This window comes from Lynx canadensis, chromosome X (genome assembly GCF_007474595.2).
Source record: "Lynx canadensis isolate LIC74 chromosome X, mLynCan4.pri.v2, whole genome shotgun sequence".
Taxonomy (NCBI): domain Eukaryota; kingdom Metazoa; phylum Chordata; class Mammalia; order Carnivora; family Felidae; genus Lynx; species Lynx canadensis.
The window spans coordinates 119,371,654-119,388,046 of record NC_044321.2 but is presented as its reverse complement, the minus strand read 5'-3'; the positions used below and the strand labels follow the sequence as shown (position 1 = coordinate 119,388,046).

At 46.3% G+C, this 16,393-nt stretch overlaps 1 protein-coding gene across 2 annotated transcripts in view; it reads right to left on the bottom strand.

Moving 5' to 3' along the window:
* Nucleotides 1-16,393, bottom strand: part of AFF2 (AF4/FMR2 family member 2) — a 280,441-nt gene that overhangs the window by 73,138 nt on the left and 190,910 nt on the right. For both annotated transcript variants that reach the window (XM_032592102.1, XM_030305099.1), the window contains one exon: nt 7,536-7,573. In XM_032592102.1, coding sequence (XP_032447993.1) covers nt 7,536-7,573 — 38 coding nt within the window. The remainder of the gene's footprint in view (nt 1-7,535; nt 7,574-16,393) is intronic.

Below are 16,393 nucleotides of genomic sequence, written 5' to 3'. Positions count from 1 at the left end.
ACTCCTCTCCCCATCGACCGAGCCTGGAACAGTTCATGTTTGTCCAAAGGACGCACGTGCATGGCTTGCCTGACTTTCTAGCAGATTGGCTACGTGCTTCTGAGTTTTCATCAGCTTTCTGAAAGACTGCTGAACGCTGATGTTAAAATAAAATTGTAGCTGGAAATCGTATGCACCCCAAAGTGGGTTGGGCTGGGTGAACGGATGAAAGAGTTGTCTGTTCTCTTCTAAGCGGCACACGCTAAGAAGCACAGGGTTAGAAAGTTGCCCGGTACTTTATAAAGCACTGGATAAAGGAGTATTTTATGAGTGCTGTCGCTTCACCAATGAATGGGTGCTTTCTACTTCCATTTCATCATCGTGGTCGTTAGCATGTTAACTCACCACCTCAAGAAAAGAGGTGCTCATGATGCTTTCGAAAAGATCGGAGATGCTAATGAGACAAACCAACGAGCTTGCAGTTTTGAAGAAACTCTTCCTTATCGATATAAAGTTACCATAATTGGGGCGCCTGGGTGGCGCAGTCGGTTAAGCGTCCGACTTCAGCCAGGTCACGATCTTGCGGTCCGTGAGTTCGAGCCCCGCGTCGGGCTCTGGGCTGATGGCTCGGAGCCTGGAGTCTGTTTCCGATTCTGTGTCTCCCTCTCTCTCTGCCCCTCCCCCGTTCATGCTCTGTCTCTCTCTGTCCCAAAAATAAATAAACGTTGAAAAAAAAAATTTAAAAAAAAATAAAGTTACCATAATTGAAGTTGGCATAATTGTTCGAATGCCAGCAAACTTGCTGGTTCGTTAAGATTGGAAACATTTGAGGCCATACTCCAAGAAGACAAACTGGTATAAAAAGTGCGTCAGTAGGACTTCACATTTTTTTTATTTAAAAAAAGTTTTTTAATGTTTCATTTTTGAGAGAGACAGAGCACGAGTGGGGGAGGGGCAGACAGAGAGGGAGACACAGAATCTGAAGCAGGCTCCGGGCTCCGAGCTGTCAGCACCGAGCCCGATGCGGGGCTGAAACTCATGAACCGTGAGATCATGACCTGAGCCAAACTCTGATGCTCAACCGACTGAGCCACCCAGGCGCCCCGCTCACTAGTAGGACTTTCAAAACCACCAACAAATTTGAAAGTGAACGTGTGTGTCCTAAGAGATGATGAGAAAGAGGCAGCGGGTCCAACAGTGGACAGAATTCCCGGCACCCCGGGGTTCTGGGCAGTCATCTGGGATTGCCTCCATGATTCGAGTCCCATTACCAAGTAAAAAGGAGGATGGCCAGAACTTTGGGCTGTGCAGATGCCTGCTGAGACCTTCTGCATCCGATTTTAGCTATCCGGACAACATAAACAGCACCATTTATGCAGCCATTTAAACAGAGGTTTGATTGCTCTCTTTCCTTTAACTACCCTTAAAATGGCCAGAGCTGATTAGAGGCTGCCTAGACTTTGGCTGGTGTCACAGGGAGTGCACTGGGCTGGGTGCCTCACTATCAGGAAATGACTGGGCCTTTATGACGCTCGCTGGGGACTGCTGGCTTCACAGATCTCACTCAGAGGGACCTCACCCAAAGCTCCCACTCCCCTCGCTGAGGACCACCCCTCAGGATAGTCCCCATTTTCCTTTCCATGGCTGACTTGTAAATTAGCCTGCTCATTGCAAATATTCCCATTAGGGACTGGACGTAAGTTAATGGGCCCTGGTTTTCTCAAACTACCTACGGAAGCCACACTCCCGTGGGGTCATCTTATTTCCCATGGCCCTGCGCATCCAGTTCTGTGTTCCATAAAACACTGTGTCAGGTCGGGCTGTCCTCTGGCCAAACACATTTGGGAAAACTTGGCTAAGACAAAGGTAAAGAAGCCTCTTTCTGCAGGACTCCTTCGAGCCTGCATTACTCAAATACGCACAGGGCACTCCAGGAAAGGGTGCTGGAGACTTTTATTCCCAAAGGAGAAGACCCCGCAAGACTGATGTTTGGTGGAACACAGTACAGAATCCATTGCTCCATCATTCTGAGACGATGTGGTGATTCCGGCGATGTTCTGCACAGCGGTGATGTGCGTGTGTCCGAGAGCGTCTTAAGAGATAGGGATTCTAACTGCAAAATTACCTCTGGTTGCGAGGGGTCATTTAAATGACTCAACTCAACATTCTTGGGGCCACACCCATCTTCTATCTAACATATCTCTTTAAGATTCTAATGATGTGGCTTCTTGTCCCTCATTTCACGGGTACACAAGACAGAAATGATGGGAAATGGCATTCTGTGTGTGTGTGTGTGTGTCAACAGGAGTATTATACATGCGATCTTTACAGTGTGCCTGCTTGTGTGCATCTATATCAAACCTTAACATCAAATATTTCCTAAAATAATTATAAAACAGGATTTCAAGCTTTGGCTTTCTTTCCCCAAGAGGTGGAAGAACCAAACAAATAATGTAGCTGAGGTCTGTGGCAAGGAAGGAACATGTACAACCCCATACCATAAGCTAGTGTTCGATTGAGGACTGGATCCCACGTCTATGGACTCATTGTTTATGTTTAGTAATAGGGGAGTAAATGATGATTCACAGTAATGAGTTAGGGCTCCTCAATGCTGAGGTCCCTAAGTCACCATTTCTTCTGAGCTTTGGTTTCCAACCTGACCTTGCACTGCCTGCCACCTCAGCACCCGTGGCTCAAACCAAGTCTTTAAAGTCCTGGTGCAAATGTCCCTCCCCACTCCCCCTCCCGCCCGCCTTCTCCACCAGCGCTAACTGGAAGCACGTTCTGTCCTTAGAGCTTCCCTTGTACTCTATCTGTTTCCTACTTAACAAATATCTCTCTCTATCTTGTACTTAGTTCTTTACAAACCGATTTTATCTCTCCTACTGGACTCTAAACTCCTCGAGGGTAAGACCTGTGTCAGATTTATTTTTAATTCCCTCAGCATCTATCGCGGTTCCCGGAACGCTGTAGATTCTCAATAAATATTCATTGGGTGAATAAATGAATAATGCACAAACACCATGGGCAGGACAATCTTTGTGGCTATTTGTCAATTTCAATAATGAAACCACCGTATCTGTAAGATGGATTGGCTCGTAAATAAAGCTGTAATTTCCGAAGCAGAGTGTATTCTGATCCTGATTTGTGAAAGACAACAACTACGTTGTTTAACGTTGTTAAAGTGTAAAAGCAAGGAAGAATGTGATGCTTGACAACTGTGCTCGCTCTCCCTCTCTCTCCCTCTCCACCCCCCGCCCCTCCTTTTGGTAACAGATGTCAACCTCGGTTAGATTCAACTCAACTTATTAGTGCATGGCTTTTAGCCAAAAGCAATTCACATTTGCAGAAGTGTACTATCACATATGTCTTAATAACAGAAATGTGTTTTTAAAAAAATGTATGTGATAAGTCACATATGGTAGAAGAAATCTGTACATCTCTCAGGCCTTGTTGTCACAATGAAAGCTTGAAGATAATTGCTGCAGACCATTAACATACAAGTGAAAGTCTCTCTGACACATTAAAGAGCCACAGTTTGAACATACTAATCAAGCTTTGATATCGGCACGGCTCCAGCAGACTGAGAAATATACCAGCATCTCTTGTCCTGATCACTGATCTTAAGAACATTCCATTTTGATTCTTACCCTCAGAGGTAATATTTAATGTTTCAGGGTAGAATCATTAGTGTATCCAGGTACATTATGGGCTTACCTTCACTAAGCATATATTTAATTTCTCCTTTCTATGGAGTGTAATTAATGTGTACCACGGTCCCCCCGTGGTGTCGAAAGAACCTTACAACCATGAAGGCATTAAAAGTAAATTGAACAAGTGCTTGAGAAATGGGGAAGAGGAAGCAAACCCTTGGAGGGGAAAACAGACCAACTAAATGGATATTGTGAGTCATTTACCATCACTGCGATTGAAAGTATGCTTAGCCTTAGTTAGATCTTGGGGAGTAATGGAATTTTGGAACATGCACGTGCCTTTTGCAATATACCCATCTACATACAACTTGGAAGGCTAGCAGTATGCTCTAGCTCTGTGTTCACCGGTTTCTGACACATAGCTGCTCTGTCAATAGGTCTCATACGCGTAATGACTTCAAAGATAGTAAATTAGGAGCGGTCTCTTTGCTCTGAATGAGAAATGAGAATTGGGTGGGACATCATCCTAAGATATCCAGAACCCGTGAAAAGGGCTCAGTAAACACCTGCTCAATGTTTTAAAGGCCAAAAAAAAAAAGGGGGGGCTGATAAGTTTAACTTGCATGGCCATGGAAAAGCTTACATCTGTGCCTTTTTCTTCTCTTTATTTTATTTTTAAAAAATTTTAAACATTTTTATTTATTTTCGACAGAAAGAGAGAGAAAGAGCGCAAGCAGGGGAGGGGCAGAGAGAGAGGAAGACACAGAATCTGAAGCAGTCTCCAGGCTCTGAGCTGTCAGCACAGAGCCCAACACAGGGCTCGAACCCATGAACCGTGAGATCATGACCCAAGCCGAAGTTGGACGCTTAACTGACTGAGCCACCCAGGCACCCCTGCTTTTATTGTATTTTTTTAAGTTTATTTATTTTGAGAGAGGAGGAGAGACAGAAAGAGAGAGCACAGGAGGGGCAGAGAGAGAGAGAGAGAGAGGGAGAGAGAGAGAGAGACACAGAATTCAAACCAGGATCCAGGCTCTGAGCTGTCAGCACAGAACCTGATGCAGGGCTCAAACCCACCAACCGCGAGATGACTTGAGCTGAAGTCGGACGCTCAACCGATTGAGCCACCCAGGTGCCCCTGTGCCTTTTTCTACCTGACCAATGAGGGCAGGGGTCAGCAATCTTTTTCTGTAAGGGGCCAGGTAGTAAACAGCTTTGGTTGTGTGGTTTGTACGGTGTCTGTCGCAACTAATCTCTGCCACTGTAGCACAAAAGGAGGCACAGACAATACGGAAACAAATGAGTGTTGCTGTGTGCCAATATAGCTTTTTTTATAGGCACTGAAATTTGAATTTCATGTAATTTTCACATGTCATGGAATATTCTTTTGATTTCTTTTCCCCAACCATTTGCCAAACCCTGCACCAGACGACGACATCCAATCACACATATGATCACGTGCACCAATGTGCGTTCATGCTTTATTTGTAAATGCCTCCAGACCTCTACTTTTCCAGCAAGACTGTATACACTTTCCATCGTGCGCTCCATCAAATGTCAATTCTGGCACAGAAGATCAAGCCAGTGACTGGTCAGAGGCAAAGCAGCTCGGATGAACCAGAGCAACGTGGGAGTATTTTATATGTGGCGTGAGCCGAGAATAAGAGGGTAGTGGATGACTTCATCTGTCACAACAGACGGCCCCTTCCGGTCTGACACTCTAGTTAGTATACGGCCAACCGTCTCCTGAAGCCTCCAGGCCAGGTTCCCGGAAGGACCGTTTTCTGGGATGTGTCCAACGTGTTGACCTGCTCATTCAGTCACAAAAACATGGGTTGAACCCTTACTCTATTTGAGGTCTCAGTGCACTGCGTGTAACCAAAATTCTCCGTCAGACATCAGAACCAGAAAGAGGACCGCTACGCACAAAACTGTAAAAACTCCGCTTTGGCTATGCTGTCAGGCAGTGTACATGACCCACGCTCTGGAATTTCTGTCCCTGAGCTAAGGTCTTGAAGAGATCTCTCTTCTTCAAGTGCCCAGCGGTTGTGGCTGGGCGGCTGGGCTAGGCGTCGTGAGCCCGCACGTAGCCCGGTACCCAAAGGCACACCAAGAACAGCATCTTACTTAATTAGAAGACAATTCTAAGCGTCTACCAGTTGATTGTGAGGCTTATTACTAAGCAGATTTTCAAATGTATTCACACGTAAAAAGCTCCATATTCTATCACTAATCTTCTGGCTCTGCCGTTTTTCCCGTTTTCTCTTTACCACACGACTTATGGTGCTAGACATTAGATGGGAGTCTCGCCGTGAATTAGCCAGAACCCATAATATATATATTGTGCATATATATTGTGTACACACACACACACACACACACACACACACATACATTATCTGTAAAACCGAATCCTTACAAGGAGCACGCCAAGATGGAGCCTGGGTCTTACTTCCTATCGGGGGGGGGTTTGAACTTGGATATGTCTGCCCCACTGAGGGCCTGGGCTTACCCTCCTCCAGCCCTTGCCCCATCCCCTGTGACCTGGGGCACACATCTGCACACCGGTGGACTGGAGGGAAGGGTGCAATAAGACTAGGGGAAAGAAGATTGCTAATGGCCCACCCAGGGACTAGCAGTTCTGGCCTTGGCCTCATTAGCACCACCCTCTAATCCCGCCACAGGCTGGCGGTAGAGAAGCCTTCAGGGCATGGACAGGAAAGAAATCGGGCTGCAGAGAAGATTTCAACCCCAATCAAACAACCAGCCAGAAACTCAGCTACTGGAAATACTCCCCTAAGACGACTATAGCACAATACATCTCCAGACGACAGAAGCTCCTCGAGAGGCTACAAAAGCCGATAAGGAATATTCTGTGGCCTAAGAAAAATGAATTTGAAAAAGGACACGAAACCTCTTGGAAAAATGAATTAGAGGTTGGATTTAATGGTGCGCTAAACACTACCCCGGTGACTTGGAAAAGCAGCCTTCTTGCCATCGCTATCAGTTGACCCATTCTCCCAGAAACTATTAAAAATCAACGCACTCCCCCCATTTCTGCATTCAGTGCCCACGACAACGGGACAGGGCTACCCTGATTTAACGCGGAGTTCCTTGAGGCGTGATACTGCGAGGCCTGTAACAACCCAGACAGGAGAGCAGGACTTCCCTAGGCCATATGGCTGGTGGGCCTAGTATGCATTAACAGTGCAATCAGATGTCACAAACCCAAATGACAAGGCAAACATCCTTCTTAATTTGAAAGTCCCCCTTCTGGAAGAGGCAGGATGTCCAAGATGTACTATATTTAAAAGAATACGGCGCTGCTTGTTTATAATTTAAGAGTGTCCCATAAAAATGCCTTGGCAATAGCTCTCTGTTAGCTAGAAAAACCTTTAGTTAAATATATTTTTATGAGCTTTTCATTAACAGGGTAGCAAGGCCTTGATGCCAAGGTGCCGAAGCTCCCCACGTGGCTGGAAATCACTTGGCACATTTTTAGCCATTTAAGTCTCTGTCGTAGGTCCAAGGTTTGCAATTAAATATATAATCTTTTTAGCATGCGCAAAACCCAAAGGCCTGAAGTGCCGTGCCTCGAATGGGATTATAATAGTATTTGGCAACTCTTCATGGATGGCACGTATTAATTTATGTAAACTGGGCACGACTTGGGGCACTTAGTCATCAGGACCACAAGCAAAAATAAAATAAAAATAAAAGCTAGTCCCCACTAGCTCTTTTTGGGTTTTGGTGGGTTCCCCCCCCCCCCGTTTTGTTTTTGTCTGTCGACTGTCATAAACAGAGACGAACTTGAAATCCCAGGTCTCTTTTACGACCTTATTTTTCTTCACATGCATGGAGTCCATTCAAATTAAAAATGCCAACTAATAAAAAATAACTTACTTCACAGGATTGTTCTTAGGTTTTGCCTTTTCAACAGCCTGTAAGCAGAAGGAAAAAAAATGCAATTAGACAACATTAGCAGGCATAATCTTTGCAACTAGTTACCAAACAATAAGCAATATAAAATGCTCTTCCGAAACATAAGGACCTAACCGAAGCAGGCTGCTTTGCGATAAGCAGACTGGAGACACAGGAAGCAATTTTCTTCTCCCGGGGAACATGGTTACCTGTCCAAGTGCAGCTTTCAGACACAGACACTCATTCCTGTCTCCCCACCCTGCACTCAAATCTTACCTGCTGGGTGGGCTTGCCTGGGTTATTACCACCGGATGGAGAGGCAGGGGCGGGGGGTGGGGGACAGTCATGGGCCCATCCCGGGTTTTTAGATCTGTGGCAGGGACCTGTTTACCCTGCCTGACTACTGACACCTGGCCGCACCTGCGTGGTGAGAGCAAGGCCAAAGTAGCCATTTCTAAAATCATTTTTATTAGCAGACACCACAAAAGGCCAAGGGACGACCGACTACTCGGATCAATGTCCTCCCGTGGAACCTTTAAGAAAACACACACCAAATCATCGAAATGAGGAAATCTCTGGGCCTCTCGGCCTGTGTCGCCTTAGACATGGAGCCTGGTTCCAGTTTATTGCTGAACCCATTGATCTGTGTACAGTCCATTTATCATTCATGAAAAGAGCTAGTGATCTTCACAGTATATTAGAAGAAACAACTCAGATCATCTGTCAACAGCCCTCTTAGAGATTTCTGTTTCCCTCTCCACAGGGATTGCATCTCCTTCGATTCTTCTGGAATTAAAATGTTGCTAAGCAACACAGCTGGGGGCGCTGATGGCAGAATGGCTACAGTCTATCAAACTGTTTAAGCACCTGGAGGGTTTCAGTGATGATTTTTTTCATACTTCTGTAGCATAATTATGTAATCAGAACCAAACTTGTACTCCCCTAGACTTTTTCAGACTATAGAAAGAACACTTACTATGGGGAGCACTGAGACCTTCAGACCCTTTCCAGAAGTATCCATCCGGAGACCTTCGTATCTGTGAATCTCGGAGGTGGGTGAGGCCTACAGGAGGTAGAGGCAGCTGCTTGTAACGCTGGACTCGGCGTTCGGGGTGACCACTGCGTGAGGAAATACCCCAAAGCAAGCCTCCTACGCCTAACTACGGCTCGACACGCTTCGAAGCGATTTTGTTTGAAAGAAGTGAAACGCTTCGCAAGTTTAGAGACTAGTGCTGGGAATTCAAGTCCTTCTCACCTACGACGTCTCGGGTTCTGCTGCTAGGTAAATAAATACCCATTAATATGTGGGCAGGTTATTTGCCTCTCGGGGGCAGAAATCACCTTCTCACCATCTGTGCCCGGGGTTGAATTCTGGCAGGCGGCACAGCGGCAAGAAAGCGAGAGCAGGAGGTAACAGGTGAAGATGATAAAATAAGCAATAGGTGTGTGGCTGGCCCGCGTCACGTCTCACGTGTAGTTCGGAGATGCAGGTCTGTCCCTGAGACGGCCCCGGAAAGGAAGCGGAAAGGAAGAGGCGGATGCTGGCGGGGAGCAGGGGCCGGACCCAGTCTACCCACCTGTGCACACCCGCACCTTCCTTTTCTACCGCCTTTCGTCCCCCAGTCCTGGCTGGGTCGGAACGGGGTAGGGAAATGGGATGGAGACGTGTCATTGTGGAAATCACACGAACCCACTTCGCCCCATCTCTTTAATCCAAATGAGTCTGTGCTTAAAGAAGACGAAGGCTATGTCATAAAGTAACGAGCATGCTGTTCGAGTGGTTTCCTTTGAAAGCACGCTGGAAGTGATAGTATGAGCAGGCCACTGGCAGAAGACAGGGAGGGAGAAATCAAAGTGACATTGCTTAACCTAGCTTTCATTCAGCGACATGGTTTTTGAAAATGTCTTCTCTTCTCTGATCAGGAGGAACATAATCGTGTTCGAGGCCAGTTTCTTTGAAACCTATGTCTCTCTATACAGCCATCATAGGAAAATAACTTCATTGAAATTAATGTTTTCTGGGCTGCTTGGCTATTGATTGAAAATGTCTATGCCGAGAGGTTCTCTTTCCTTTGGGAATTAACTCGGGATCATTCCGGAGCGCCAACCGCTCTGCTCAGACGTGCTCACGTCACCCTCCTGTGTGCTCAGCACCTTTGATCTCCAAGCTGAGCGGTCGCAGGGAGTGTCAGACCTGAGACAGAGCTCACAGTGTGTGTCCTTTATGCTCACTGCGATGTGACTTTGTTTCAAGCGTGATACAGAGAATTATTCAGCTCCCAGACTTTGAAGAAAACTTAAGTGAATTATTTGTGGGAAAAATATCTATGTCTTTAGGGTCTGAGAAGTAGTCTACAAAATACACAGGGAGAACATCCCTTTCTCTGAAACGACGTGACGTGAAAAGACCAATCCCAAGTACAAAATGGGAGATCCCCTTAAAAAGGAGGGGAATCAAAACAAAATGATCTCGTGTAATTCACCACACATTACGAGGGTTGCACGTTGGGATGACAGATCATTTTGAGTTTAAAAACATACATTAAAAGTAATTTAAACTGATTGGAAGATGGAGGCTAGATAGTTAACACTCATGCTGCTTTAATTTGCAATGTCTATACGCTTTCTAAAACCTACGTTCTACTTCTTTTGTGCCGCGTTTCCGTAACATGATACTCATCTTGTCACTAAGGCACCTCTACTCTAAGGATGATACAGTAAATGAAAACGTTAGAAAATACATTCCACCATGGTGTGAGGAGAGGCCGTGGACTACGGCGGAAAGACTGATGAGCTACAAATCCAGAAACCTGAGGGTCGATGGCGGGGGGAGAGGTGGAAGGGAGGGGAAAGTGGGTGACGGGCATTGAGGAGGGCCCCTGTTGGGAGGAGCACTGGGTGTTGTATGGAAACCAACTTGACAATAAATTTCATATTAAAAAAAGAAAAGAAAGAAATCCAGAAACCTGGGTTCCGCCCCCAGCTTTGCCACTTACTATCGTCATGACATTAGCAAGGTGACGGACACTTCTGAGCCTGAGTTTCCTCATTTTAAAAATGAAGATAATCAGTCCTGCCCCATCTAGATCAAGGGCGGTCGCGAGTAGCCCGCATCCACGACGGTGCTCGAGAAACAGCCTGCTCTGCTTTCCGGCTTCCGCGCACACACCGGCACCGCCAGAGAGCTTATGGGCTTGCTGACTTAGTGACCCGGTAGCAGCTAGCAGACGCATGCAGTTATTCCGGACTAGAATGCTCCCGTCTGGAAAGTCCTCCCCGAGAGAGGTTTTGATGTGTTTAGATCCTGACACGCCTAGGCCAGCAGGAGACAGAGCCCAGTACCTTCACGTGGGCCTCTGCCCTCAACCTTCTCAGGGGCTGCTGCTGGTGGCAGCAAGGTCAGGGCCCCCGAGGCGCCGTCGGGGGCACGCGGGGGGGGGGAGGGCGGGGGGCACTGTGGGGGCACGAGTGCTCGTGCAAACACTCAAATGTCTCTGTCTCCCTCCCTCTGTCATAGGGCATCTTGAGAAGGCTCGTCTCTCATCCCAGGAGTGTTCACGAAGTGATTCCTCAGGAGGGATGATGGGGTAAAGGACACGCTCATAGGTGCTCACTCATTAAATCTATCTTCCTCAAATGAAGAAAGGACCTCGCCTTTCTGTGATGCAGACACTCCTCCGGCCGCGCCGTAGCCGAAGTGAATCAGGGACCATACTGAATTACAGGAACCATGAAAGTGTTACAGCTGTCCTGAGAAAACAGAAAGCAGGAAGGAAAGAACGTGGCCGTCTGGTGAGTCCCGTCCTCCATGGCATACGTAACGCCGTGTTTCTTTAGGGAGAAAGTGCTACGAACGCTTGCTCCGTAGATGGATGTACCTACCTTTCAAGAAACCCTCTGGTAAGGGAATTCTGTCCCGGTGTTATTCTAGTCCAGCAAACATGTATACTACATTTATTTATTTTAACCGAGAGAATCTTTTGGGGCTTTTCAGAAACATGCCCTGAACCGTGACAGCCACACTTAGGATAATGCCTTCGCCCTGGCCCCAGGTGTGCAGAAAACGGATCCAATGCAGTATGGTTCCTGTTTGTTGAGACTGTCAAGGTGAGCACGTGGATGGCCTAGACATATTATAGCAGTGGACTCATTTTCCAAGGCTGTGTATTCAGGTACTGCTTTTTTCCTTAATCAATAATAATGCTGTCAGTCAGGCATACAACGTGATTCTGTTAGCACTTCTCTCTATAGCTTTTGCCTCTCCCGCTTATGTGTTTTTCTCCTGGCATTCTGCTGGCAGATATACCCAAGCTGGGTCTATACAACACATTTCGTGATTTAAAAAAAAGTGAAAAGTCAATCCTTCAGATAATTTTTAAATAAGTGTCTATTGGGGCATTATGGAAACAAGGCAGAAGAACCATTGATTGCATGACTTTTGTACTTCTGTGTTTTCCCTTTTTTAACTCTTCACAGGGCTATTCTGTGAGACACGGCCTTACCTTAACCTAGTGGCATGTATTGGAAAATTGTACCGATCACCTACGTTCAGAAGAGAAAACCCCTCTATTAACAAATGAACTCATCATCAGGGTATTGCGATGGTCTAAAATCAGTATCTCCAGAATTGGTTAAATCAAGTAAAGAGACATATACTGAGAACACTTGCCCAAATATAAAAAGGAATTGCTTAATTATAGCATTTAAATAGACTTCACTGGAATGAGTGAAACAGCCAGAGGCTCACATTATATCCTATAGGCTGGGGTTTCAGCGGGCGGCTCACGTGCATAGGCAGGATGGCAGATTAAGAGGAGAAAATGTCACTCAGCATTTTGCAACACCTGAATGCCTGCCTGAATTTCTGACTGTATATCCAGGGACTGAAATCTTTAGGAAAATACCACCTATTGCGTTTAACCCTCTGAAGAGGTGCACAGAAGGAAACGTGGAAAATGTCACGTGTTTGAACCTGGAACCTGTAGGAAGTAAAAACACGTTTCCTATCGTTGGAGTACTGGGCTTCTCCCATTTTGGTTTAACTCACTGACTTCTATGTGTGTATGAAGTAGGCCCGTGCTAGACAGAAAAGGGGCAGCCATAGAATTCCGACAGGCAGAGCCTGCAGGAAATTTGTTCCAGGCGGAGGGAACTGCATCTTGCAGCTAACAGTCACTTAATAAACATTGATCAGATAAATGAGTTGCGGATGGCCACGGAATCGGATAGGCCTGGGCACTACTCTGGGCACGGAAGGGCGCTGGAGGAAAAGCTGAGCTCTAGGATATGTGTATCTAGATCCGTGCTGCGAGCGCACCTGGGGCTACGATTCCCACCCCAGAGAGGAGTCCGGGGTGGCACTGCCGGGGTGGATTTCCCAGTCTGCTTTTCGGCAGAAGGTTGTGCCCCTCCTTACTCTTCCCACTCACCTGGACAATGGCCACTGCCCCTTCACTGGTCTTCTGGTCTCTCTATTTTACCCCTATTTAAATTTTTTTTAATGTTTTTATTTTTGAGAGAGGGAGACAGAGAGAAAGCAGGGGAGGGGCAGAGAGAGAGAGGGAGGCACAGAATCCAAAGCAGGCTTCAGGCTCTGAGCTGTCAGCGCAGAGCCCGACACAAGGCTCGAACTCATGAACCACGAGATCATAACCTGAGCCGAAGTCAGACACTTAAGTGACTGAGCCACGCAGGCGCCCCATCCCTATTTTATGCTCCACTTTGGCCATGACTTTCTCAGAGCCCTTCATGGCTTCCTACTGCTCGGCGAACTATCAATCAAGTTCACCCACCCTGCCATTCAAGACCTTGCCTAGTGCCAGTTGAACAGTAGCCTGGTAGCAGGTCATATTTGTTTTGTATATATATTTTGCTAACATGGCACTTTGTAGGAGTTTTTCCAGTGTCTTTAGCAAGATCCATTTGTCACCTGGCGATTTTGTTTATATCTAAACTTTTGCTATCTTGTAACTTAATGAAAAATGCACTGTCTTTGGTGAAGAAGCATGTTTCACTCAGAAGAGTCTTCTGCTGACATTAATCATTCTCTAAGCGGAGTAAATGTGGAGACAACAGGCAGAGCAACTCAACATTGGCTTGAGTTATTTATTCTCCCCATTAGAAGGACCAATGGAAAAGGCATTTAGTTACTATTGTCCCCTGATATTGGTGGATTTGAAAATTCAATTTTCTCCCCTCCACTGCCAACCTGAGCCCTCTTGCCCCTCTTGCCCCTCATGCCAGAGGGACACCTCTCGCAACATGACATGTGTTCTTTGGTGGGAGCCTCTATTATCTAATAGAGGCTCTCTCCTTACCACATGTGAGCAGGAAAATGGGAAGGATATTCTTAGTGCATAGTAGGTACCCCATTATATGAAAGTATTCTACAACCTCCATGAAGTGAACACTGATGATGCATCCTCAGCATCAGCACACTAGTGTAGTCAGGCTTTCTGTCCCTTAAGAGCACGTTACCCTCTGGGTGAGAACACTACACCCACCATTATCCATATACCTGTATTAGAAAACCCTTTAGTCTTCCACCTATGAGACGTCTTTACTCTCTCACTGCTACCACACTCATCATACTTCTGACACTAGATGTGTGAGGGATTGTCCCCACACCAAGCAGTTCTGTGTGACACCAGCTAGGTGTCCTACAATTTAACTCACTTTTGACACTCTCTACCTGGAGACAGTGTCAGACTCCTCAGGTTAAGGGCTGAGTCCCACAAGACCACCTCCCACTTCATATGCTCATTGCAGGCCCAAGTTGTCACCTGTCATTCTAACCGATCGGCTAAAAAACAAGAGGTTCCCCCTCCTCAGGTTCGACAAATTGGCCAGAGCGACTCACAAAACTCAGGCAGTTTACTTATGTCTACCGGTTTGTTAAAGGACGTGATAAAAGAGACAGATGGACAGTCAGATGAAGAGATACACAGGGTGAGGTCTGGGCGGTCCCAAGTGTAAGAGCTTATGTCCCTGTGGACTTGGGGTTCATCAATCACGCTCCTGGGATGTGGTGTGTTAACCCACCTGGAAACTCTCCAAACCCCATACTATTGGGATTTTATGGAGACCTCTTGACATAGGTATGATTAATTGTTAATTCAGCTTCTGCAATCTCTCCCTTCTCTAGAGAAGTGTGTGTGTGTGTACGTGTGTGTGTGTGTGTGTGTGCATGCGTGCACGTGCACACGTGTAGCAGGATCAAGTAGAGGAACAGGGCTGAAAGTTCCAAGCTTCTAATCATGACTTTGTCTTTCTGGTGAGAAGCTACCATTCAGGAGCCCATGCAGAGTCACCTCATTAGAACACTCCTATCACCCAGGAAATTCCAAGGGATTTGGTGCCCTGTATCAGCCACAGGGCTCAAAGACCAAGTGTCAGAACAAAAGATGCTCCTAGTGCTCTTATCACTTAGGAAATCACAAGGGTTTTAGGAGCCCCATGCCAGGAAACAGGGCCAGAGACTAATGCATCCCTATATATATTTTCTATTATCTCACAACAGCAAATACCGACTTCTCTGTGCCCCAATGTCCTTATTGGCAAAATGAGGCAGCTGGAATAAAGGCTCTCCACAATAGTTTTAATTTTTTTTAATGTTTATTTATTTTTGGAGAGAGAGACAGAGAGAGACAGAGAGAGAGACACAGAGCATGACCGGGGGAGGTACAGAGAGGAAGGGAGACATAGAATCCAAAGCAGGCTCCAGGCTGTAAGCACAGAGCCCAATGCGGGGCTTGAACCCACAAACTGTGAGATCATGATGTGAGCCAAAGTCAGACACTCAACCAACTAAACCACCCAGGCACCCCTCTCCACGGTTATTTTCAAGTCTGGCATTTTATATTCTAATACATAAGTATTGCAGTCTATACAATATGCAAGTATGCAGTCATACACGCATGAGCCACGGCTAAATATGGAAGCAGAGTCTACCTCCATTAACAATAAACAAGATTTATTATCAAGTTTCCAAATGTTTATGTCTAATGTTCCAAAGAGTTCTATGAGATCGTCTGTGAAGTATGGGTTATGGCATCCCATACATTCCGGAAGCGTCTGCTGCTTTTATCTGCCCACCTACTTGAATTTTGAGTGGCCAGTCTTAGACTGGTAGCTAATCTCAAATTTGGATACCTCTTCTGTGTATTTACAATGCTTATGCTCTTTCCTCTTACTAAATAAATAGAAAAATATAGAGCTGCTTAAGAATAAGTCAGATTCTGTTTCCCATTCAGGACGACACCCCGGGTCCTTGCAGCCTGCCTGGTAGCTTTTCCAGCAGATGGCAGATATTTGGGGAACAGAGTAAAGCATTCTTGGGACCTAAACCAAAGCCCCCAGTATATTTTTCAAAGCCGGCATATAAATTTCAAAACCTCACATTTTCAGTCTGGCAGGGTTTTATTACCCAGCTTTTACTGAAGATGCTCATTTTGCTCTAGTATATGCTAGAACCCTGATTAAATTGAAGACTTGGAAACTTCCAGCAAACTTCCAGTACCCATGGTACGCTGCCTGGGGTTTGTTGGCTACTGACTCCAAGACAGGCTCCAACCAGGGATTTGGGACCCAACTTGGGGTGATGAAGGGGTCTAAGAAAAGAACATGCTTGGACCAAACAAAGGCTGGGGTGAGAGTGGAGACGGGACCATCCCAGGGGCAGTGACAAGGGCAAGTTCAATTCAAGTCAACTGAGGGATCCCCAGCTTCCCAGAGGTGGCTGCTACCCACCCCCCACCAGCCCTACCATGCACTTTACAGATATGTGCCATGTAACAAAAGGCCCTGCTCATCCCTGTCCTACGTAAGAGTCACCGTTTCTG